Source organism: Haliotis asinina, chromosome 7 (genome assembly GCF_037392515.1).
Source record: "Haliotis asinina isolate JCU_RB_2024 chromosome 7, JCU_Hal_asi_v2, whole genome shotgun sequence".
NCBI lineage: Eukaryota > Metazoa > Mollusca > Gastropoda > Lepetellida > Haliotidae > Haliotis > Haliotis asinina.
In genome coordinates this window covers 57,802,717-57,827,013 of record NC_090286.1, presented here as the reverse complement: position 1 = coordinate 57,827,013, position 24,297 = coordinate 57,802,717, and the positions used below count along the sequence as shown (strand labels likewise).

The window sequence follows — 24,297 nt, the reverse complement described above, 5'->3', positions numbered from 1 at the left end:
TCAGTCTTCCCAGAAGACACATCAACCACATTGCTGTATACTATCAGTCTTCCCAGAAGACACATCACAGTCATACTGACGCAAACTATCAGTCTTCCCAGTAGACACATCACAGTCATACTGACGCAAACCATCAGTCTTCCCATAAGACACATCACAGTCATACTGACGCATACTATCAGTCTTCGCAGAAGACACATCACAGTCATACTAACGCATACTATAAGTCTTCCCAGAAGACACATCAACCACATTGCTGTATACTATCAGTCTTCCCAGAAGACACATCACAGTCATATTGACGCAAACTATCAGTCTTCCCAGTAGACACATCACAGTCATACTGACGCATACTATCAGTCTTCCCAGAAGACACATCACAGTCATACTAACGCATTCTATCAGTCTTCCCAGAAGACACATCAACCACATTGCTGTATACTATCAGTCTTCCCAGAAGACACATCACAGTCATACTGACGCAAACTATCAGTCTTCCCAGAAGACACATCACAGTCATACTGACGCAAACTATCAGTCTTCGCAGAAGACACATCACAGTCATACTGACGCATACTATCAGTCTTCCCAGTAGACACATCAACCACATTGCTGTATACTATCAGTCTTCCCAGAAGACACATCACAGTCATATTGACGCAAACTATCAGTCTTCCCAGTAGACACATCACAGTCATACTGACGCAAACTATCAGTCTTCGCAGAAGACACATCACAGTCATACTGACGCATACTATCAGTCTTCCCAGAAGACACATCACAGTCATACTAACGCATACTATCAGTCTTCCCAGAAGACACATCAACCACATTGTTGTATACTATCAGTCTTTCCAGAAGACACATCACAGTCAAACTGATGCATACTATCAGTCTTCCCAGAAGACACATTACAGTCATACTAACGCATTGTATCAGTCTTCCCAGAAGACACATCAACCACATTGCTGTATACTATCAGTCTTCCCAGAAGACACATCACAGTCATACTGACGCAAACTATCAGTCTTCCCAGAAGACACATCACAGTCATACTGACGCAAACTATCAGTCTTCGCAGAAGACACATCACAGTCATACTGACGCATACTATCAGTCTTCCCAGTAGACACATCACAGTCATACTAACGCATACTATCAGTCTTCCCAGAAGACACATCAACCACATTGCTGTATACTATCAGTCTTCCCAGAAGACACATCACAGTCATATTGACGCAAACTATCAGTCTTCCCAGTAGACACATCACAGTCATACTGACGCATACTATCAGTCTTCCCAGAAGACACATCACAGTCATACTAACGCATTCTATCAGTCTTCCCAGAAGACACATCAACCACATTGCTGTATACTATCAGTCTTCCCAGAAGACACATCACAGTCATACTGACGCAAACTATCAGTCTTCCCAGAAGACACATCACAGTCATACTGACGCAAACTATCAGTCTTCGCAGAAGACACATCACAGTCATACTGACGCATACTATCAGTCTTCCCAGTAGACACATCAACCACATTGCTGTATACTATCAGTCTTCCCAGAAGACACATCACAGTCATATTGACGCAAACTATCAGTCTTCCCAGTAGACACATCACAGTCATACTGACGCAAACTATCAGTCTTCCCAGAAGACACATCACAGTCATACTGACGCATACTATCAGTCTTCCCAGAAGACACATCACAGTCATACTAACGCATACTATCAGTCTTCCCAGAAGACACATCAACCACATTGTTGTATACTATCAGTCTTTCCAGAAGACACATCACAGTCAAACTGATGCATACTATCAGTCTTCCCAGAAGACACATTACAGTCATACTAACGCATTCTATCAGTCTTCCCAGAAGACACATCAACCACATTGCTGTATACTATCAGTCTTCCCAGAAGACACATCACAGTCATACTGACGCAAACTATCAGTCTTCCCAGAAGACACATCACAGTCATACTGACGCAAACTATCAGTCTTCGCAGAAGACACATCACAGTCATACTGACGCATACTATCAGTCTTCCCAGTAGACACATCACAGTCATACTAACGCATACTATCAGTCTTCCCAGAAGACACATCAACCACATTGCTGTATACTATCAGTCTTCCCAGAAGACACATCACAGTCATACTGACGCAAACTATCAGTCTTCCCAATAGACACATCACAGTCATACTGACGCAAACTATCAGTCTTCCCAGAAGACACATCACAGTCATACTGACGCATACTATCAGTCTTCCCAGAAGACACATCACAGTCATACTAACGCATACTATCAGTCTTCCCAGTAGACACATCACAGTCATACTAACGCATACTATCAGTCTTCCCAGTAGACACATCACAGTCATACTAACGCATACTATCAGTCTTCCCAGAAGACACATCACAGTCATACTGACGCATACTATCAGTCTTCCCAGAAAACACATCACAGTCATACTGACGCATACTATCAGTCTTCCCAGAAAACACATCACAGTCATACTGACGCATACTATCAGTCTTCCCAGTAGTACACATCACAACCATATTGCCGCATATTTTCAGTCTTCCCAGAAGACACATCACAGTCATATTGCTACATATAGTTATATTTGCACCATGCTTCCACCGTCATATTGCCCTACTTGTCGGTGCCTATTTGTTAAAACGACTGAGTTGTCTTCTTTAAACAGAATCAACCTGTAAATACATGTTTTTATGACACTCATCTCTCCGTGGCAATATTGGCAATTCCCCGCTTAAGCTATGCGTATTCTGGAATCTCATAACCACTAGTGTTTTATGCCTGCGTTCCAGCAGCTTTTAGTGACAACTGGGGAGGATGCTTGGCCTCTATTTATTGTTCGCCACCGACCTCAGCCGCGCTCAGCACCACAACCAATCACGCGTAATCGACGAAGAAATGTACCGACTGCTCTAAACACATTTGTCCAGCCTGCTCCTTCTGAGGCAGCCTTTATGACTGAATGCAAATCAGTTCCAGTTAAACTAAATGCAGTGCATTGTTTTCAGTTTTAGACTAGTTGATGTGATATATCGTTGTCCATGGTGTTTTTTTTCCGTCGAAACATCTTTTTTAGCGTAATGGTGGAAACATATATGGTTCATGTCGGTGTAATCAGGAAATGTTTGCCTCATAATAACCAATATCATCAGTCGGTTAAGAAATGTAGAGAAGAGCCAGATATGGGTTCAAATATTACAAAACCTTTTTTGTCACGCCGCACTCAGCAATAAACCATCTATATGAAGACAGTCTGGAAGTAATCGAACCCGGACCAGACAATCCAGTGATCAACAATAAGAACATCGATGTACTGACTTGGGATACAATGACATGTGTCATGACCAAGCCCACGAGTCTGATCATGTGTGAAGCTAATTTCACGTGTTCCCGTCGTGATTTGCTGTAATATTGGTAACGGAGCATATACACCAACTACAGAAGGGTTTCATGTTCAGGTAAGGATATGCTGCAGAAAGGTATCGTGTAAAAGTACGGATATGATACAGAAAGGTTTCATGTAAGGGTGAGGATATAATACAGAAGAGTTTCATCTAAGGTAAGAGAGGATTCATGTAAAGGAAAGGGCATGCTTCAGAAAGGTTTCATGCAGGGTAAAGATATGCTACAGAAAGGATTCATGTAAGGGTATGGACATGCTGCAAAAAGGTTTCATGTAGGAATAAGGGTATGTGACATAGAAAGGTAGGTTGTATAGGTAAGGATATGCAAGAGAAAGGTTTCGTGTTGAAAGGTAGAAAGGTATAGAAAGGTATGGTAAAGAAAGGTGTCTTGTAAGAGTAAGGATATGCCAAACAAAAGTTTCATCTATCGGTTCGGATGTGACGCGGAAAGGTTTCAAGTTAGGGTAAGGATTTGATACAGAAGAGGTTCATGTGAGGGTATGGGAAAGCTACAGAAATGGTTCATGTAACAATAAGGATATGATATAGAAAGGTGTCTTGTAGAGTAAGGACATGATGCAGAAAGGATTCCTTTAATCGGTAAGGTCATGCTACAGAACGTTTTTTAGGTGGGGTAAGGATTTGCTACTGGTGTGTTTCATGTAAGGGCAAGGATATGCAGCTACAGAAAGGTTTCACGTGAAGGTAAACCGTCTGCACGCAGACATGTGGACACCACAGGCCACGTTTGTCTGTCTGGTTTTAATGGACCGTTTTTAAGGGAAATCAATGTAATTATCATAAACTGTACTGTACCTGTCTCTTATGACAAGGAGTTATGCTATGCTGTTATGTGTTGAGTCAATCATGGCTTGCCACCACTGAGCTGCGTTTATCATACCCGTTAATCGCTGAATATCGTATATCGTACATGTATATCGCTGTGATGTTATCCAGGGGTATGCCATCTTGATTCACATCAAACGGTACCAGCTTCTGTATTTCGTCTGGAATCTTCTCTTTCATCTTTGATAAAATTAACTCAAGGTAATCCAAAAGATGGTAGAAGTTGGTATATAAAAGGTAAAACTGCTCCGTCATCCGTAGCTGATCGGGGATGCAGACACACCTTTCTAACGGGGCAGTCCGAATCTTCACCATCGTGACATGCAAAAAAACTGAACTGAAAGATGGACGGTTGAAACGATAACCGCATCTACGTCCTTGTTTATAATTGTGATATAACACGCTACACTTTACAAAAGAGGTTACTCTACCGCACAATACTGTCTCAGAGTCGACCAGTCCTTCGTTCCACCCCTAGAGGTCGATTGCTAAGGAAGGTAACAACAAGTACCGCAGTTAAATGTTGGCGCATTGGGAGTATGACTCTGTCGGTTAGTCAGTGAGACAGTGAGGAATACAATGTATTTAAGTGTGGTGAGGTGCCTGCAAGAGACTCTTACATGACATCTCGGAGAGACAAAGTATCACTCTGTAGAGACGAGAAGGTCGTTCTTGGTAACCGATGTAAGCATATAACGTGCAAAATGGCAACTGCGCCGTTTTCCCAAATGAAATCAAAATGAAAGGTACGGCAGCGGTTCCATTTGGATAAGCCCCGGCATTTAGACTGACACCCGGATCAACACATAAACATGTAGACCGTGTCTGTATCATACGTAATGGATGGTTTTGATATAATCAATTTAGAAGGCTTTTCAAGGTTATCATAATACCATTCTCGCACGTACGTGTCTTGGTGGTGTAATTTTGTAAAGGGTAAATAGGAAATGGACAAAGAGCCTGAAAAGGATGGACGTGGAAACACCAACAGACATGATAACAAGTAGACAAAGTGACAGCGTCAGCAGTTGGACGAGGAAACATCAATCTCTGTCCCCGCGGCATCATCAGACACCAGACAGAGAGGGTGATACAATGTCACCAGGTGGACACTGAAAAGTCGTCAACGGGTAGATACTGTACACTGCCTAACCTTGCAAATTACCGTCAGTTATTCTGAAACACAAGAACTTCAATCACAAAAAGAAATGCATGAATGTAGAATTAGCATTAATATACGCAGTCTGGCTGGCTATCATCAAGTGTGCAAGCCTATCAGGGTACCCCGTTAGTCCCCTCTTACGCCCGACATGCATTGGTTACTGATCACCAGTTCTAACCAGGATCTGCACGGGTGTATATACTGAGATTGTAACAGGGGTACAATACACGTCAGGTTGACGATTTTCACATTTCAGTTGTTGGACATTTCAAGATATATATCTAGAATCCTCTCTGGGCCCCGATCAGGAAACGGACCGTAGACTGGTTCAAACATGCATCGTAGTTGCTGGTCAAAGTTGCTGACGGTATCCAGAGGTGACGAGCCCAAGAGGACGTGTCATTCAGGCGTACCCGACGTGTTCTGAAGCGAGTACGCGCAGTCAGAAATAACACCATAAAGATCAGCAAAACGCTTTCTCCAAATTCATGAAATTAGATAAATGTGGATAATCGCAGGCTCCAGTCGCTCCGTGTATTGATTGGGAGTGACGGCTGATACACAACGGATAAGCCATCAAAAGCGAGCGCAGCCATAATTACGACTTGAGATATCCTACACGACAAGCTGAAGGGACAAGGTAATGGGCTGTCCAGTCATTTATCAAATATTAAGTTGTGATCAGTTTTATCATAATGTCGATGAGAAATGAGAGTAATTAGACGATTTATCGATTATTGTTGCCATCTTTCGAAAAGGCAGGTCACGATAAAAACTATTACTTCATTAAAAGAGCAATTCTGAAAAATCGATGACATTACAGATGGTTAAATGGGTTTATATATTGATATATCCTAGGAAGGAATTGTAACTGCGAAACTAAGTACGTTTTTATATGCATCGATATCGCACATGTTCTTTACAAGTTGGCTTAATGTAATAGGAGTCCATCAGCGGAGGTGGAACAGGCAGCGTTATCTTAATGGAAGGGAGGTAACTCATGTAGTAACTGACATGCTGTTGGCCATTTTAAGAGATGTTACTGGTGCAAGGTTGAAGTGAAAAATACAGAATGTGAAAGACAGAAAGTTTATTTAGCATCATAAGCATCGTCAAAAATCGATAAATGAACAGAATGTGTTAAATATATTTGAAAATGAGTAAAGTGAACTTGATTGCTGAAATACAATCGTTTTAAAGCATAAGTCTTTCGTCAACGTACCCCAGATCCTCTCTGTGTGTGGTGTAGATCCGTTGGGTGGGTGTACCTACAATATTAGCCACTCGTTTTAGTCGTGGTCGTATGTTGCACTCACACTGAATTTCACGCGTGGGAGCGCCTGACTGTACGTTCTGATATTATTTAAATTGCTAGTACTTGGAACAAACAATACAACTGTGAAACTACATAAACAGGTTAAAACACCGATACATTGGTCTGTTTGCGTCCATTATTTATTGCACTAGTGGTTTTGCTTGTCACTGATATGGGCATGTCATGCATGCAGCTAGAGAGAATCACACAATATGGTTGCACAAGAAAATGCCATGACCTCAAAGTAACTCTCCCAAGTTCACACTCCCACTCCGTACTCCCGAAATAACAAACACCGAAAGCCATAAGACTTTGAGTTAGATGAAGAATATTCCCGGTGCTCACATTCCTTCGATCACATAGTCGCTGTGTGAAGGCACCAGGAACAATGAGTACCACCATTATTAGAGGAAGTTGAATAAAATCTTCAACTAGGGCATAAAACCAGAATCTTACCCAAGAAATGTTTGCGTCAGTGAGTGTGTTTGTTCGTACGTCACGATTCCAGCATTATCACAGAGGGAAATGAGTTTCATATTGCAGTCGTGTTGAAAATCGAGTCCCACAGTAACCATTCGTAACTAAATCTGTAAAACAATATTTGGGCTGAAGGTTTTAAGGTGGCATCCGAACACGTCTGGGTTGGGTGCTACTTGTAGCCATAGCTCCCAAGGTAGTCGTCATTTTGCTTACGCGCGTACTCAGAGCGAGGTTGATAGTCTGGGTAACGTGGTCTGTCAACAGGTGGCTCACTGCGTGAGCGTGGTGTCGTTTTCCGGGAATCTGTGTTGCCCTTTCTGGAGCAGCAAACGCCAATGAGCTCCCCGAAAAACTGTCCGATCTCAAAGAGACTGATGACAGACAAGCCAATCCACAACCCTAGCGTCCCGCCGATGTCGGACAAGAACTGAGCATCCTGAAAGTAAAGTAAACACTTCACAAACATGTAATGCAAAATTCTGTGACAGGAAAATCTGGCCAAATCTAACTCTGTATCATCGGTTTACTCAGGGGTGGAACCAGGGGGGTTGTAGCATGGGTACGGAACCCCACCTCTCCCCAGAAAAAAAAGTCCCGTGAAAAACGTTTCCCCCTAACCTTTCGACTTGATGATTTACGCACACCAACCTCTATGAGAATACCGATATTACTAAAGGTATGGACAATACTAACTCTATGGAGATTACTAATATTACCGGCATAACAAAGACTATTGAGATTACTGAACTAACCGTAAGTAGATTACCTATAGACTCCCGACATAAAACAAAAGCTATCGCAATTACGAAAACGCGATTACTAACTCTACAAAATTACCTACACTACCGATATGACAATGAGTACTGTGATAATTATGACTATGGAGATTACCAACACTATCCGGACTAGACCGAAATAACCAGGACGTGATGCCCTTCAGGGACTATATAACATGCGGGCACTCGTTGTGCAGGGACCGCAAAGTGTATGCCACTGATTTCGTCGATAATATAATTAATACGTGTAAGAATGTGAATGACCTGCTTTTTCAACATACCATCAAGGTCGTTCTCATTTCGCCACACCAAACAATGAAAGTAAGTTCCACATAAACGCTTACCGCATAATCCGCTTCCTCCGTGATGTTTTCGTAGTTGAGATCTTCGTAGTATATGTTGAGTTTTATAAAGTTTTGTCTGTAAAACAAGTAAGATCTTAGTAACAGCACCAGTGTGTAACATAACTGCAATATTGCTGAAAAAGGAGTCACCACTCACTCACTCACTCGTAGTAACCGCTGTAATGCACGAGAGGCGGTGGGGTAGCCTACTTATTACAACATTCTCGATCAGGCCCGAGTTCGATTCCGCACATGGATACTATGTGTGAAGCCCATTTCTGATGTTCGACGCCGTGATATTGCTGGAATATTGCTAAATGGGACGTAAAAGCTAAATTTATCAGCTAGCATCAGCTGTCAACAAGTGTGACATCTATTCCCTGTCATCAAATATGACATCCCTCTTGTAGGGCACGTCAACAGATATGGGTTTTATATTTGATAAAACATTGTACATTGTCATGATTTGAGATACATTTTTTCAATGACAGTATACACCCCACTTTACATGAAGCACAGTTATGATTTTCTTGTTATTGTATGACGGTGTGTTATTTTTCTATAACAATAGTTTGGACAACGTTGAACTTACGACAGCTGGTACCCATCATATCGCCGTAGTTTCATGCATTGCTCCGGATCCGCCCGAGCACATATCGCCTCCACCAGCACTTGCTGAAACAGAGGAACGTGGAATCAACATCTGGTAGCTGGACAAACTTGCAGCTGGGGTCGCGAGTGGGATACTTTCGGATCTGGGTCAACAGTATACACATTCAAGGTGTTTTGTAAACCTGAGGGAGGATAGCTTATTACGTAAAGGTCACACAGTATATGAAGACGTTGGTGTTCCTGAATGGAAACCTATATTAAGATGGACCCTGCTGGATGGAATTGACGAACCCTTACCCCATATTCCATGGACGGCCATTGTCGGCTCGAGATGCTTTTAACGAACGTCGATTCGCTGAAAGAGGGTGACATGGAAGATTGTCAATCGTCAGAACTATTTCACACCGGCTGACGCCTCATACGAATGGGCGCAGATTGGCTGACATTCTTCACAGAATAAGTTGAGAAGGTGAGTGAAATTATATAAACAGATTTTCATTGTGATTCTTGCCATAGATACAAAACATTTAAACAGTTAAAAAAGAGATTCAAACATTTTTGGAAATGTCAAGAATGGTTTCCAAAAGTAGACACGGAGTGTTTGGTGACCGATATAAAATCGACAGTGGCGACAGTGAGTACATAGGTTAACTGTCCAGGTCAAGAAACAGATGTTGTATGTGTTTTTGACAGAATGTGAATACCGATGGTATGTAAACAAAGGGAAAATGAGTACTCACGTGCAAGGACTGTAACACACGCAGTCCGCTGAGTATTGGCCAAACTCGAACTTCCTCTTTACCCTGACCATGCACTGAAGCTCTGTGTCAGTAATCATATTGGGTGTCAGAGCATTTCTTAGAAAGAAACAATCATGAAGAAATGTTTACAGAACATACTTTGCCCATAACTTAATGCCTTTCCCCGTATACAGACCATCATGTTTGAGAACAATACACTACCTCCGATGTAGATCCTTCGGTCAAAGGACAATGGACTACGTTGTATACTGGCCCTGTTGTTTGAGAACACTACACTGATTCGGATGTAGATCCCTCAGTCTAAGGACAATACACTAGAGCCTTCACGAGTTTCTCTGTGTGAAAACAATGCACTGCCGCCATCATGGTTTCCTCTGTTTGAGGACAATAATCTACTTCATTCACACAAGACGAATTTCCTGTTACCATAGTGGACAAATGACCGTTGAACTTACTATAGTGATTATGGTCATTTCTAGCGTATTTGCCCATGCTTTCACCTGATGGACTGCCTGGGCAGGATCCGCACAGATCAGTTTTACCTGTCTGACTCTTGCAGTCACTGTGGGCATCCGACAGGCGAAATATCCTGTTCATGTCCCCCTCGCGACCGTCATAGCATCCACATTCCTTCACGATCAAGCGCACGAGGCAGTAATCTTGACACGCCTGCAACATGCACACAGCAGGTGCGAGATGAAGCATTCTCGAGGAAGGTAACAACATTTGGGGATATTAATTATTCTCAGACTCTGATACCTGCTTCCTGATTTAATGACATCACTGTCCTACCACTAATGGTTTGATAGCACAATGGTTAATTTTTACAAGCTTATGATATTAATGATGACTTTTGTGGGGATCAGTCATCTCACCTGTCGCGTATATGTGAGGTTGAAGTCCCTCTTGAACTGTACTCCGTCATCACAGTATCCATAGGGCCGACCGAGGCGTTGGATGTTTATCTGTACATAGTACGTGTTGTAGCGTGAACATGATACGGACGTACAGTAACTTCAGGTATAAATATGCACATGAACATTAAGGAAGCACCACCAAAAATAATTGTCGATTGTAACAAAAAGGGATCAAAACAGAGAAGTCAACCAGTTATATCTAAATACACATGCAGTTAGCATGAAATTCACGTGCTGCCTCAAATGCATGCTTTTCATGCTAAAGTTCTGTCATGGTAAAAGCGACTGAGGGGTATAGAAAGGTGAAATGAAGTATCCTCATTGCTTTCTTATCGACGCATCAATAAGCGAACAGTGCTGAAATTGAACCTTTTTCGACATGGCGAGGCGTAGGTTTTCTGAAAATACCAGATGGCAGATTATTGGTATGCTTGAAGCTGGTTTGTCCTGTCGCAGCATTGGGTCCAGAATGAATATCAATTACACCGTCATTAGTCGCCTTGTAAGGAAAGATGTGGCCACTGGTTACGTAAGGGATCGTGCACGATGAGGAAGGCCGAGAAAGACCACTCCTCGGGGATGACCGCGCCCTAGTTCGGCTAGAGAAACGCAGGCCCGTGACCAATGCCAAAGATCTCAGAGAACAAAGGAGAGTGGGTGTTCGTCTCTCAACCAGCATTATCCGAAGGAGGCTCAGGTCCGCTGGACTCCGTGCATGTCGTCCAATCAAACGCCCCTTACTCACTGATAGACACAAGGCTCAAGGTTTGGAGTGGTGTAATCAACGGCAAAATCAGAATCTGAGGAGATGGCGCAGGATCCATTGGTCCGATGAAAGCCGTTTTCTTCTTCGTGTTACTGATGGTCGTTGGCGAGTTTGGAGAAGTATTGAGGCTTATCAACAGCGGATCATCCATGCAGCTGAACCCTTTGGCGGTGGCTCTGTAATGCGGTGGGGGTGTATCTCCTATGACTGTAAGCTGAATTTTATCACCATTGTGGTCTGTGGTCAGAGATACCAACAGGAAGTACTGTAAGGTGCTGTTGTCCAGCATTTTGATAACCAACCCGGCCAGTATTTATGGAAGATAATGCTAGGTCCCATCGTTCCAGAGCTGTTATCGCATACTTGCAGAACAACGCAGCTGACAGATTACCTTGGTCTGCGAGAAGCCCTGATCTCAACCCAATTTAGCATTTATGGGGCCATCTGGGGCGTCAGGTTCAAGTAAGGGATCCAAATAATGTTCAAAATCTAAAGGAATTAGCCCAAGCTCTTCATGAAAATGGCAGAGGATTCCAGTGATGCGCATTCGGCGTTTGATTTCCAGCATGAGCAGTGTTGGTAGTTGATGGATTGACACTTTAGATGGTTCAGTTAACGAAATTATAACCATGTTATTGGTTTCCTATGACCATTGTGTTGTGTTACACAATCTTATTGCATGAAAATCGGTGGTGCTTAATTAATGCTGATGTCTATAATAATGGACGTTAGCCTCTGCGGACTTCCCCCTCCTCCCCCCCCCCCCGACACACACACACCCCTACCCACCCACCCCACACAGACACAGACACACTCACAGACAGACACACACACCAATTGCAAATGAAAAGCAAACCCCACAGAAACACGCTCACAAAGATACACACACACGCACACACAATGCCTATTTCGGAACTCTGTATTTACAAGTAGTTTATGGATGTTTTGGAAGTTGATGTTGAGGTATATAGGCTAATGGTGATTACCCTCTTGAGGCCAATGAACGTCTCTGTTCCCCCTGATATTGCAACCCCGTTCTGTTCAAGAAGAGGCACGGTGCTCTTGTCGTGAACAACAAGGTGAGCTCCATTGCCGTTTGTCCAGCCACGTAGATATTCGTAGTTCTCCAGGAACAACACCATCTCTACACCTGGAGCAGAATATTTAGAGTCACGAAACATACTCTCACTATTAAACTTACACAAGTGGTGGGTGTGGTAGTTAGGCAGTCAACTTTATACAGGCACGCATTACAGGTGCCTCACTCACTTAGCCGTCATCTTTATATCTAAACACATGATATTATTATTCACATGACATGACAAAATATTGACATCGAATGACAATCTGGATACATTGTCCAAAATGACACTTCCGAATTCTGTGGCCTGTGTGTCAGCCATTAACTAATGTTACTCACTGTCATCAGGTCGACTCCTCCGGTTACTGGTAACTATGACCTCTGTGTGAGCTATTAACTAAAATATATGTTATTCAACGTCTTCAGGACCACTTTTCCGGTTAGTGGTAAATATGACGTGTGCACCAGTCATTAGCTGATGTTACTCAACGTCTTCAGGACCACTTTTCCGGTTACTGGTAACTATATAAACTGCGCACCTGCCCTTAACTATAATGCTACCCACCGTCATCAGGTCCACTCTTCCGACTGATGAAGTCCGGGTACTCCAGGGTGTAACAGTTCCCGTAGGTCATGGAGTGGTGTATCATGTAATTGCTGAAAACCATACCACACTTCATGTGCTTAACATAATATATAATAACATAATATATAATAACATAATATATAATAACATAATATATAATAACATAATATATCGCACACCCTTTCAAGAATTAATGATTACACCTTGAAAATCGTTTCACATGGCATTTTCCAAACACACTTTATTATACCATACATAGGGGGTGGGGGTGGGGGGTGATTTAGCTAACTCTAATTCTTTTCTAAGACGCCAAATTTAATACCCAAATGCGATTAATCAAGACAGAAAACACAGAGGTGAGCGTGCACCTCCCTCCCATCCCCTTTCTTAAAAAGTTGTATCCGCCCCTGCAACGTACGTACATAGGCTTTGGTAGCGAACATGGTCGTGTCACTGTTTTTGTGATTCGAACTGAAACGTGTCGAGAAGTTGGCGTAATATTTTCAGCAATGATGTTTGGTAGGTGACGCAACTGCAACCGAGAAACGTAGTACTACGGTGAAATTTACTGTAGGAGACTGCACGAAGCAATGACACCTGACAGGCATCGTTACGTCGTTATGTCAATGCAGTGTGGCGTCATACAAAAAGTGTACTTAGAATGCAGTAAGTGCTGTCGGTGCGTTTGATCGTTTGGAGAAGTAGTAAATGTTATAAGGTCCCTTATAAGGTCAAAAGCGAGTCATAACCCAAAACTCTAGTCTGTTGCTATTTCGGTGATCGAACCTACTTGTTTCGAACTGTTCTTCCGGCAAAGGAACTCTTCACCACAAAATTCCTCAGTTGGTGTCCAAGTTTGATACGTGTAGCTCTGTAGCGAAAGGAAATATTGTATTCAGAAAACGAGACGTTTAGGCCTGAGAGGAATAAAGGGAATATTGTATTGACAACAAAATTTAATGTCTGTAGTGAGTAACGGGAATATTGTATTGAGAGAGGAAGACGTTCATGTCTGTAGCAAATAAATGAAATATAGTATTCAGAAAACGAGATGTTAAAGTATGTATTGAGTAATGGAAACATTGCATGGACAGAAGGAGACGTTCAGGTCCGTAGCGAAAAAAGGAGCAATAATATTTAGAAAGCAAGACGTTCAGGTCTGTAGTGAGTAAAGGGAATTTTGTATTGAGAGAAGGAGACGTTCAGATGTGTGGCGAATAAAGGAAATATAAGACAGTCAGGTCTGTAGTCAGTACAGGAAATATAGTATTGACAGAAGGAGAAGTCAGTCTCTCTAGTGGGTAAAGGAGATATTCTGTTGAGGGTAGAAGACATTGATGGCTGTGGGGAATGCTGTGGACACATTATTTAGATAAGGACTCAACAGGTTTAGCTCTATCAGGGTAACAGAGAATTCAGTATTCAGAGAGAGAATCGAAGTTAGTGGCAGGGGTTCGTTTGGTTCGTTACCTTGGTACCTTGCTGTAGAGGTCTTCAAATTCATGCTCAATTTCAGATTCTGTCGTTCTAGGCGATTCGTTTTGCCATTGGTCGTTGAAGTCTTTATTGATGGTGTCAGAGATGTTGACGTAGGAGTTTGTAATGTTTACTTGAAATTCGTCCAAATAACGTTTACGTCTTCGGTTTCCGGATCCAACTGTGAAAACATGGTAACATATGGTACCACATGGTAACACCCTCTGGGGACTTGGTAAACTAGATGTATGCATAGTCCTACAATGTGTACAATGTTTCCATGTCGTAGTTTAGCATCAACGTACACTCGCGTGCAAAAGGAATTTCCCCAAATATATTATTCTCTCTCAAACAACAGTGACAAACACAATAAGTATGTATCAATAATTTTTTTTATATTTTACAATTCGGAAGGCTATCGTAGCGATCAGGTTTGATTCAACGTGTTTATAGGCTACGTTTACAAACGACGGTTGATCGCTTAGTTTCGGGCACATGCCAACATCCACATCGCAGCATAAAAATTTCCGAAAGACAGGAACATCTCTAGTAACACGTGTGACCATCTCCGGCGTTAAGGCATGCCTCAACACGACGTCGCACAGAGAGGACAATGTGGACAATGTCCCTGCAGGGTCTGAATCAACGCATTCCTGGTCAACGGAGGCGGTAAACGCTTTCGGATGCGACGTCAGAGTTGGTCCCATAGTTGCTCAGTCACATACCCGACCATCACCTCTGTTAATTTAGAACCTGCTTTCATTTGTGAAAAAAAACATCGACCCTAAATTCGTTGCTTCTACTGACGAACATTCCAATCTACGACGTTGTTGTTCACGCGTCAGCGCAGGCACGGATACCATATACACGAAGACGTGTGGTTACTGTCCATCTGCTGACTCGATGCCCAAGACTTTTCACCGCTCATGACGTCACAGTTGGTGGTCTTCCGAGGTGTGGTGGGGAGGTTGTTTGGTTGGCTTCCGCTCCTTGGCTTGTCTACTGTCCTGTTCGTTTTGTAAAGCCGATGATTATTGCAACATGAGAGTACGTGGCTCCCACCCCAAGCGTACCAACTGCTCGTTCTCTTTGCTCAGATGTTAATCGAGGCATGTTTTGTTGGCCATACGGGTATGAGTGATAAGAGAGAACAGTTCAGCTCGTGTTTTATATACAGATTGAAAGCAGGTACTTTCTGCACGTGCGGGAAGCTTTGGCGCTCAAAGTCATTTCACCGCATAAGACATGTAGCAGGTGCTTTTCCTTCACATTTAATGTTAATGTGTGTTGTGTGTTCCCAACCGTAATTCACGTACATGGCCGCTTAGACAAGAATAACAATATTTATTTTGGGAACGTTCTTTTTTGTACGTGAGTGTATAGTACTTCCGATCTGACTGGCCGAGAATAGATAGTATGTTTTAACATCCTCAGATATTCAAAGTGTTCATGGTAGATAGGCGTACACAGCTTGTCCATATCTAAACTTGTATCATATGTTCATGATATGTTTTAAAGATTAGCTTTATACCTCTGTTTATGATGAGTGGCAGTGGTATGTCAGGATACGTTCTCGCGTTCGCGAAAGCCCATTATCATTACTACCTGAGAGACATTCATGACCATTGTGCTTATACATTTGTCGAAATAAAGACACTTCTTATAATCATGGAAATCGCTTTACCTCTTTTACGTCATGTATATATTTGGCATTTACTTTGAGACACAGTTTTCAAGATCTTTACTTACTTGGTGGCCGAGGGCTGCTTCCGGGTCCTGACGCTGGGGTACTTCCGGGTCCTGACGCTGGGGTACTGCCGGGACCTGATGCTCGGGTACTTCCGGATCCTGACGGTGTGGTACTTCCGGCTCCTGATGCTGCGGTACTTCCTGTCCCTGATGCCTGGGGACTGCCATTTGCAGGTTGTGCTGCAGCTGAATTAGTGTTCTGGGAAAACAATATACACCTGCTTTAATAAAGGCCCAAACTACATCAATACAAAGCACGAAAATGTATTTTGGATGTCACACTCACGTTGATGAACCGAATGAGGTTGGTAGTGTTTGTTTTCTGCATCAGGTTCTGTAGCACAGGGCCGGCTTCTGCCAGCTTGGAGACCCGGATGGGGTTAATGTTACACACAGTCACTGCTGGAAATGCCAAGCTGTCGAAACCTAGCTCAAGTTTCGTCTGAATTGGATAAAGAAAGAACACCCTACTGAGGTAGGTGAGGTGGAAGATCATGGCGCCACATCCTCCGAGGACGATAATGAGCCAAATACCCTTGGCCCACAGCCTCCGGGAGTGATGGATATAGTTGATTCCCATCATAGATGTCATATCTGCAAACTCAGCGGCAACAGACTTGGCCGTTTTCTTCTGGCGCTCTTCCGGTTCGGTGGGCTCTGATTTGGGCATCTTGTAGTGGGGATCGTAAGAACCGGACATCTGCAACACACAGCCAAATGAAAAAGGAACCATATCATCAAGAGCAAAGTAGACTGCATTCTAGAAATAACAGTTTCCAAAACGAAAAACATAAAGAAACACGTATTTGTGATCCTACAACTCTGCAGACAATTTTGACAGCATTGGTAACAATCAGATTACAATCAAAATAAATTGTACAAATATACTCGAGAAGTGAGATTCAGCTGGACGTGTTTGGGAATTTCAAACGTTGACATTTGGTCCTTATTCCCGCCTCGTCCGGTACAACAACATAAATATTCGAGTTTTATATAATTTATCAGGCAAAATATATTCGAGGAACCGTTCACAATCCCTTCTTGAGATACTGTGAGGTGTAATATTTTGATATAAATAATGTTACGAAACCTAATCCTAATGACAAGGTTTGAATCTGAAGTTTGTCAGGCTTTGAACACTGTTTTCTTAGCTACTATTTGCTACTGTCATGCAGCATGTTTACACATACACAACAAAGTAACAGATGATGACATGTCATAAACAGCGACAGCAATGCGTGTTATGCCACAGTATTGATAACGGATGATACCATTTTGTTTGCGACAACAATACGTGTACTGCTATAAGTACCGACATCGGAAGATAACATTCAATTTACCGACATCAATACGTGGTATGCCACAGTATTGATAAGGGATGACATGTAATTTGGTACAACAATATGTGTACTGCTATAGTACCGACATCGGAAGATATTATAACATTTAATTTTCCGAAAACAATACGTGATATACCACAATATTGATAACGGATGACATCATTTAGCTTGCAACAACACTTCTGGTTATCACACAGTATTGCTGAAGGAAGACTGCATGTTGATATTGTAACCAGACAGACAGAGGTACTCACTGATGTACTGAGACGCCGCGCTACCTTCTGTCCCCAGGCAGTGCTGTCCATGACACACGCAACTGCGTTTGTATTACAATACAATCGTCTTCCTTATAAACGCCACCTACTTCAGGTCATGTGACGTATCGTGCGGTAACAACACTCGGTGAAATCATCGAGTCACGTGACGCATTAGTTTCAGGTGTTGATTGACCTCAATGGGATGGTGGGATTTGCCTACAGAATCTACTTAGATGCATAATTACAAACGGATAGCAACCATAACAAACAGACGTGACGACTTATCTGGTGTGCCTTTGTTTCAACAGTAATAATCTGATAAAAACCTTTTACTCAGATTTCTTTTCATATTATGTTAACAAACGTTGAACATTAACCAGTTTCACCTAATCCTTCAGACAATAATATCAGTACATTAGTTGATCAAATATTTGTACCAGTTGATTAACGTTTCCGTCTGCTTTATTTAACAACCCAGTATGCGTCTCGGTAAATCTGTGTCACGTGTTTCTATATTCTACATTTTGGCATCATTATTAGTAGATTTTGTTCAATTGTCCAGATACGATTTGATGTTTATTTATTGGATCGACTAGTTACATGTTTTCCTCGGACCCGCAAATACGTGTACAAAATTTACGAAACCTAAAAAGCGATCTCTTGTGATGTGATGTAGTGATTACGTCACTGTGATGAAGCATGTTTATATATATGTATAATATATATATATTCAGCCAAAAATATTGTGTTAACGATAAATATTCATGGCTGCCCAGCACGAGTGCAGCCACATCCCTGTTTAGCATCTGACGATAGCCACGTTTTCCGGAGCCGCGAAAACCACGACCACTACGCTCCCGAGGGAGTCTTTACTGCAGCCATAGCGCTCCGTAGCTTTCCGCTCTCAACTTTAAACCTATAAACCTCTACAGGTAAGGGATGCACTGTGATTATTCAGGACGCGGTCATATGCGCTCTGCCATCATTAATTTTGTCACTAACATCGTTCATAGGGATGGCAACATCACGATATCATCATTAATGCATTATCCATAAAATTAAGTAAATACAGTGTATGTATCGGAAGTGTTCGCATGAGTGACTGTGGAATTGTCTAACTTTGTGATGCATTGTATTTTTTTGAAAACATGGAGCAGAATATCTTACAATTAAGCCTTTTAGTCATTTGTTGCTAAAGAAACGTCGATAGTAGCTAGCAGGGTTACCTTTTATCTGGTCAATAGTCATAATGTGTTGTTAAAGTACAGGTATATATCAGATGCAGTTGCCATAGCGACCGGGACGCTTCACGCATAAACACTACTGTACTTCATCCATCTGTTGAAACATACTGACTGATCTCCCTCAGTTACATTCAGTTGGTAATCGTACTGACAACTGCCCCAGGGACGCGAATATTTATCAAGAAAACAAGCAAAGTTTTGACGCTACCGTTTGTGACAATTGGTTGATTCTAATATGTGTGAAGGGAAAATCCATCATGTGTTTCCATATCCATTAATTATTGTCATGTGAGCGTCATTCCACTTGATAGAGTCGAGCCAAACAATTTGGACCAAAAAATATGCAAGTTAATTTTTCGGATCGCCTGGATTTTTCCTCTATTATCTTTCTACTCATCATCATGCACGGATGAAGTGTCCCAACGCCGGTTGATGCTATATCGGGCTGGCATTTTCACATATAGTTTCTTTATTTAACTGGGATCTTTCCGATAATCATTGTCTATATTTTCGTTCGGGAATCGTCCATCAGGTTAGATAACGTACATTTTCACTGGTATTTCAGTGCTGTGCGCACAGGAATGTCAGCACCAGTCATAAACAAATAAAAACGTCGCTAAGTGAGTTTGTAGAAACAGTGTGAAACTGTATACAGTTTAACTTAAACAAAAAGGGCCTGCAGATTTCATTCAGGGCCTGTAGATATTAACGATTGCAGGCGGCAGCAGGCCCTGAAGGCCAACTGGCACAGCCAAGTCTTGCAATAAGGGAATGATGTTGGCATGACATTTTGACCCGTCAAATGTAATATTCTTTATTCGAACCATGGCAAAGAAACAAATGATGGATCGGTTACAGTTACAAGGAGGAGGAGTTATTGAGCATCTTGTGGAAGATCAGGCCTACGCCTATCTTGGAATGCAAGTTCAAGACAAGCCCCAGAATTCTCAGATTCAAGACAAACTTCGGGTCGAGTACGAATCTCGCTTTAAGAAAATCTGGAGCTCAGAGCTAAATGCTCGAAACAGGGTCAAAGCCACCAATACGTTTTCTGTTCAAGTCCTTACCCATTCCTGTGGATGTCCAGAGTCTTGCCCTCCTGACCAGAAGGATAATGTTTGATAATAGAGCCCACCACCTTTGTTCCACTCTCAGTCGTTTCTATATGCCAATCTATTCTGGAGGTCGGGGAGGGATTAATGTGGAGTCTCTCCATGACAGAATTTTATTGTGTACTTTTGCACATATTTATTTACCTAATGATCCTCTGGTGATACCGAAGCTCCTCTGCTGCCTATTTATCTGTCAAATATGTAAGATATAATGAGCCATTTCCTTCTACAAGTCACTTGTATAAAATACACAATCTCATTATTATTACCCCGATAACTGGTACCCTAAATGCCTGTGAATGATTAGAAGGTTATAGTAACGCGACTTATTCCCCCGGATACCCATTTTCTGCGGGGTGAACATTGGCAAATTTGAACACTCACTTGCTGAATTTCGATCAGGGGCAGGGTTGAAGGCAGAAAAAAACTCTCTTGAGTCGCGCTGCTTAAGTTCAACTAATTTTTGACCAAAACCCTACGTACAGAACCAAACACCACAACGAAGGCATGAATAAAAGCCTCATAATCCAATATCCTAAATAAAGCATGTGAAGGTTTTCTCTTCAAATTGAGTATTTCGTTCCGATCATAATGATATACTTTCATGGCCTGCGATGAAGACTGCATGCATGGTATATTTGCATGTACACCCATTCATAATGTGCATGTTTACATCTATTCAAGGTAAGTAAAGATAAGCCCGGAGAGCTGTTGACCATCAAAAGAAGAGCTGATTTTCAGGTGTCAATTCATACCACGGTGAAGAAATAAATGATATTTAACTTGAATGGCCGACCTATGACCGCCGACATATCTGAACGTCTGAAACTGTTGTCGATTTTGTAACCTGTCAATGTCGGGCAGGTATATAAAAAATTCCGGCGCAGTTAGACTGTAAGTTATGATTTTCCAATCGTCCTACTTTTTTTGTGAAACAGTGCGTGTCGTTTACAACTAGGGCACGGTGCTCATACTCGCGCATGGAAAGGTTTACCTCCAGGAAGGAATAAATCCCATTGTCATAAAAGTATAAAAAAGAATATATGGGCACGAAATAAGTGCACAAACCCGTTTACTATGCTGTTCGTTTTAAACACATGTCAATTCGTCAAATGATATTCACATATTTAGGATATTACCTTCTGTTATGAGGCACACCGATTTCGCACTTTTGATATGTTAGTGTACAAGTTAGTATAAACCTGCAACTGGAACTCTACAAGTTTCGATTAACTCAGGCTGGACGATTTCGAAATACTTCAAACATTTCCTCTATCAACGAAACACGTAGATTCACCGTTGGTTTTCATTATAACATGACGTGCATGTGTACTTTCAACTGTACGTCAGTATCTTTAACAACTGATCTGCCAACACATCCAAATATCACTGACTGATTTGAGGTATGACATCAGTATATCCGCCCTACAGCTGGTTCATATGAACTATATGGTTGAGGTATGACATCAGTGTATCCACCCTACAGCTGGTTCATATGAACTATATGGTTGAGGTATGACATCAGTGTATCCGCCCTACAGCTGGTTCATATGAACTATATGGTTGAGGTATGACATCAGTGTATCCGCCCTACAGCTGGTTCATATGAACTATATGGTTGAGGTATGACATCAGTGTATCCGCCCTACAGCTGGTTCATATGAACTATATGGTTGAGGTGTGACATCAGTATATCCACCCTACAGCTGGTTGATATGAACTATATGGTTGAGGTATGACATCAGTGTATCCACCCTACAGCTGGTTCATATGAACTATATGGTTGAGGTATGACATCAGTGTATCCACCCTACAGCTGGTTCATATGAACTATATGGTTGAGGTATGACATCAGTGTATCCGCCCTACAGCTGGTTCAAATGAACTATATGGTTGAGGTATGACATCAGTGTATCCGCCCTACAGCTGGTTCAAATGAACTATATGGTTGAGGTATGACATCAGTATATCCGCCCTACAGCTGGTTCATATGAACTATATGGTTGAGGTATGACATCAGTATATCCGCCCTACAGCTGGTTCATATGAACTATATGGTTGAGGTATGACATCAGTATATCCACCCTACAGCTGGTTGATATGAACTATATGGTTGAGGTATGACATCAGTATATCCACCCTACAGCTGGTTCATATGAACTATATTGTTGAGGTATGACATCAGTGTATCCGCCCTACAGCTGGTTGATATGAACTATATTGTTGAGGTATGACATCAGTGTATCCGCCCTACAGCTGGTTGATATGAACTATATGGTTGAGGTATGACATCAGTGTATCCGCCCTACAGCTGGTTCATATGAACTATATGGTTGAGGTATGACATCAGTGTATCCGCCCTACAGCTGGTTCATATGAACTATATGGTTGAGGTATGACATCAGTATATCCACCCTACAGCTGGTTCATATGAACTATAAGGTTGAGGTATGACATCAGTGTATCCGCCCTACAGCTGGTTGATATGAACCGTATAGTTGAGGTATGACCTATCAATATATCTCTGCATACAGTTAGTTGATATGAACTATATATGGTTGAGGTGAAGTTAACAGTATGTGAACATCTACAGTTGTTTACTAGTTTTATGGCTGAGTGCTTGTTCGATAAAGGTTGTCAAAGCCCAAGTCGAGGAATGTCATCAGCAGGCTGTTCGTCACACCAGGACACGCCTGGCTGGTTCAGAGGCAGTGTTAACAGAATGATGTTTTTGAAAGTCTACCACTACTATAATTCATACGTCATAATATGTAGGTTCAAGTGAATAGGGGTTATTGAGAGAGGTACAAAGAATGCACTGAGAGACATAATAAGATATGGTAAGTAACGAAGAAGCCTGTAAAGTACAGGTGATCTGGGATATGGTGAAGGAAACGGACAGTAAGACGAGCGATAAATTGGGCAAGCTGATGGGAAAAGGTTAAGGGGAGGCATTGAGGAACGGAGATAGGTAGGTAGATAGATAGATAGATAGACAGACAGATCGATAGAGAGAGAGGGGAAGAAGAATGACGAATGGCGAGGGGCAAAGGAGAAAGACAGGGTGGGGACAGGGTGGAGAAAGAGGGTAGAGAGAAGTGTGATACAAAATAGAGTAATTCAATTAATCTAGCACAGGGGATTTTGTACCTATTTGCAACTGATCTCCACTTTGAGGAAGAACATGCAACGAATTCCCAAAATGTGCTGGGGAAGCTTGGGGCCGTCTCTGTCCTGGGATCCCTACAGAGGTTACAGGGGATCTTTTTTCTCGGCATCACCACAGTGAGACAAATTTGGGTGAATAAAAAAAAAAACGTAAAAAAACCGTATTCTCAAGGGATCCCCACAAATGGACGGACATGGGAGATTGGGTACATTTTCCTCTATGGTGACATCATATGTCATATTAGTACTTTTTCGGTTGAGTCCAATCCGGGATTCGATCCCGCACCGGATGGGACTCAACCAAAAAAGTACTAGAATTTGTACTTTACTAAGAAAGCGAAATCCCAAATATAACATATGTTGCATTTGACCACTTTCTAAATAACATCGTGTAATCACTCTATGGTGACAGTTTTCTACTGGTAACTAATAAATGGGGATGATTCAAACAAAAAGTGAAAGTAATCAGAGATACCTGTGACATTGCCATGTCATCGTAGAACCTCCGGTCTGTGTACGGGACTCTGTATGAATCCATATGTGCGTGAAGATGAATGTAGTCTCGGTATGTTAAGTTGGATGTCACCTCCAAGTAGCAATATCTAAAAAGCGTCACCTCCTTGTTGACACACCGTCAGAAAGTCCATGACGATGCTGAAATACTCTCCCACGACACGCTCTGTAATTCGACGGTCATGTGACTCTTGCAATCGGGAGGTGACGCAGCTACTATTCAATTTTCGGCGAGGCTGTGTGCTTATACTTATACATACCCATTATATCGAACAATTTATCTCTGCAAGACGCAATCAGACCGTGACGGTGACTGATTGTGGGTGTGAGTAGAAGG

At 42.1% G+C, this 24,297-nt stretch overlaps 1 protein-coding gene across 1 annotated transcript; it reads right to left on the bottom strand.

The window, feature by feature from the left end:
• Positions 1-6,536: 6,536 nt before the first annotated feature.
• On the bottom strand, positions 6,537-24,161 carry LOC137291805 (amiloride-sensitive sodium channel subunit beta-like). The gene is made up of 14 exons (XM_067823337.1): positions 23,923-24,161; positions 16,613-17,026; positions 16,327-16,525; positions 14,572-14,758; positions 13,892-13,972; positions 13,081-13,172; positions 12,421-12,584; positions 10,627-10,716; positions 10,294-10,420; positions 9,731-9,812; positions 9,288-9,345; positions 8,971-9,053; positions 8,379-8,454; positions 6,537-7,694 (listed from the first exon to the last, which is right to left on the bottom strand). The coding sequence occupies exons 1-14, from the start codon at positions 23,983-23,985 to the stop codon at positions 7,428-7,430; spliced, it is 1,983 nt and encodes a 660-aa protein (XP_067679438.1). The 5' UTR covers positions 23,986-24,161; the 3' UTR covers positions 6,537-7,427.
• Positions 24,162-24,297: the final 136 nt, after the last annotated feature.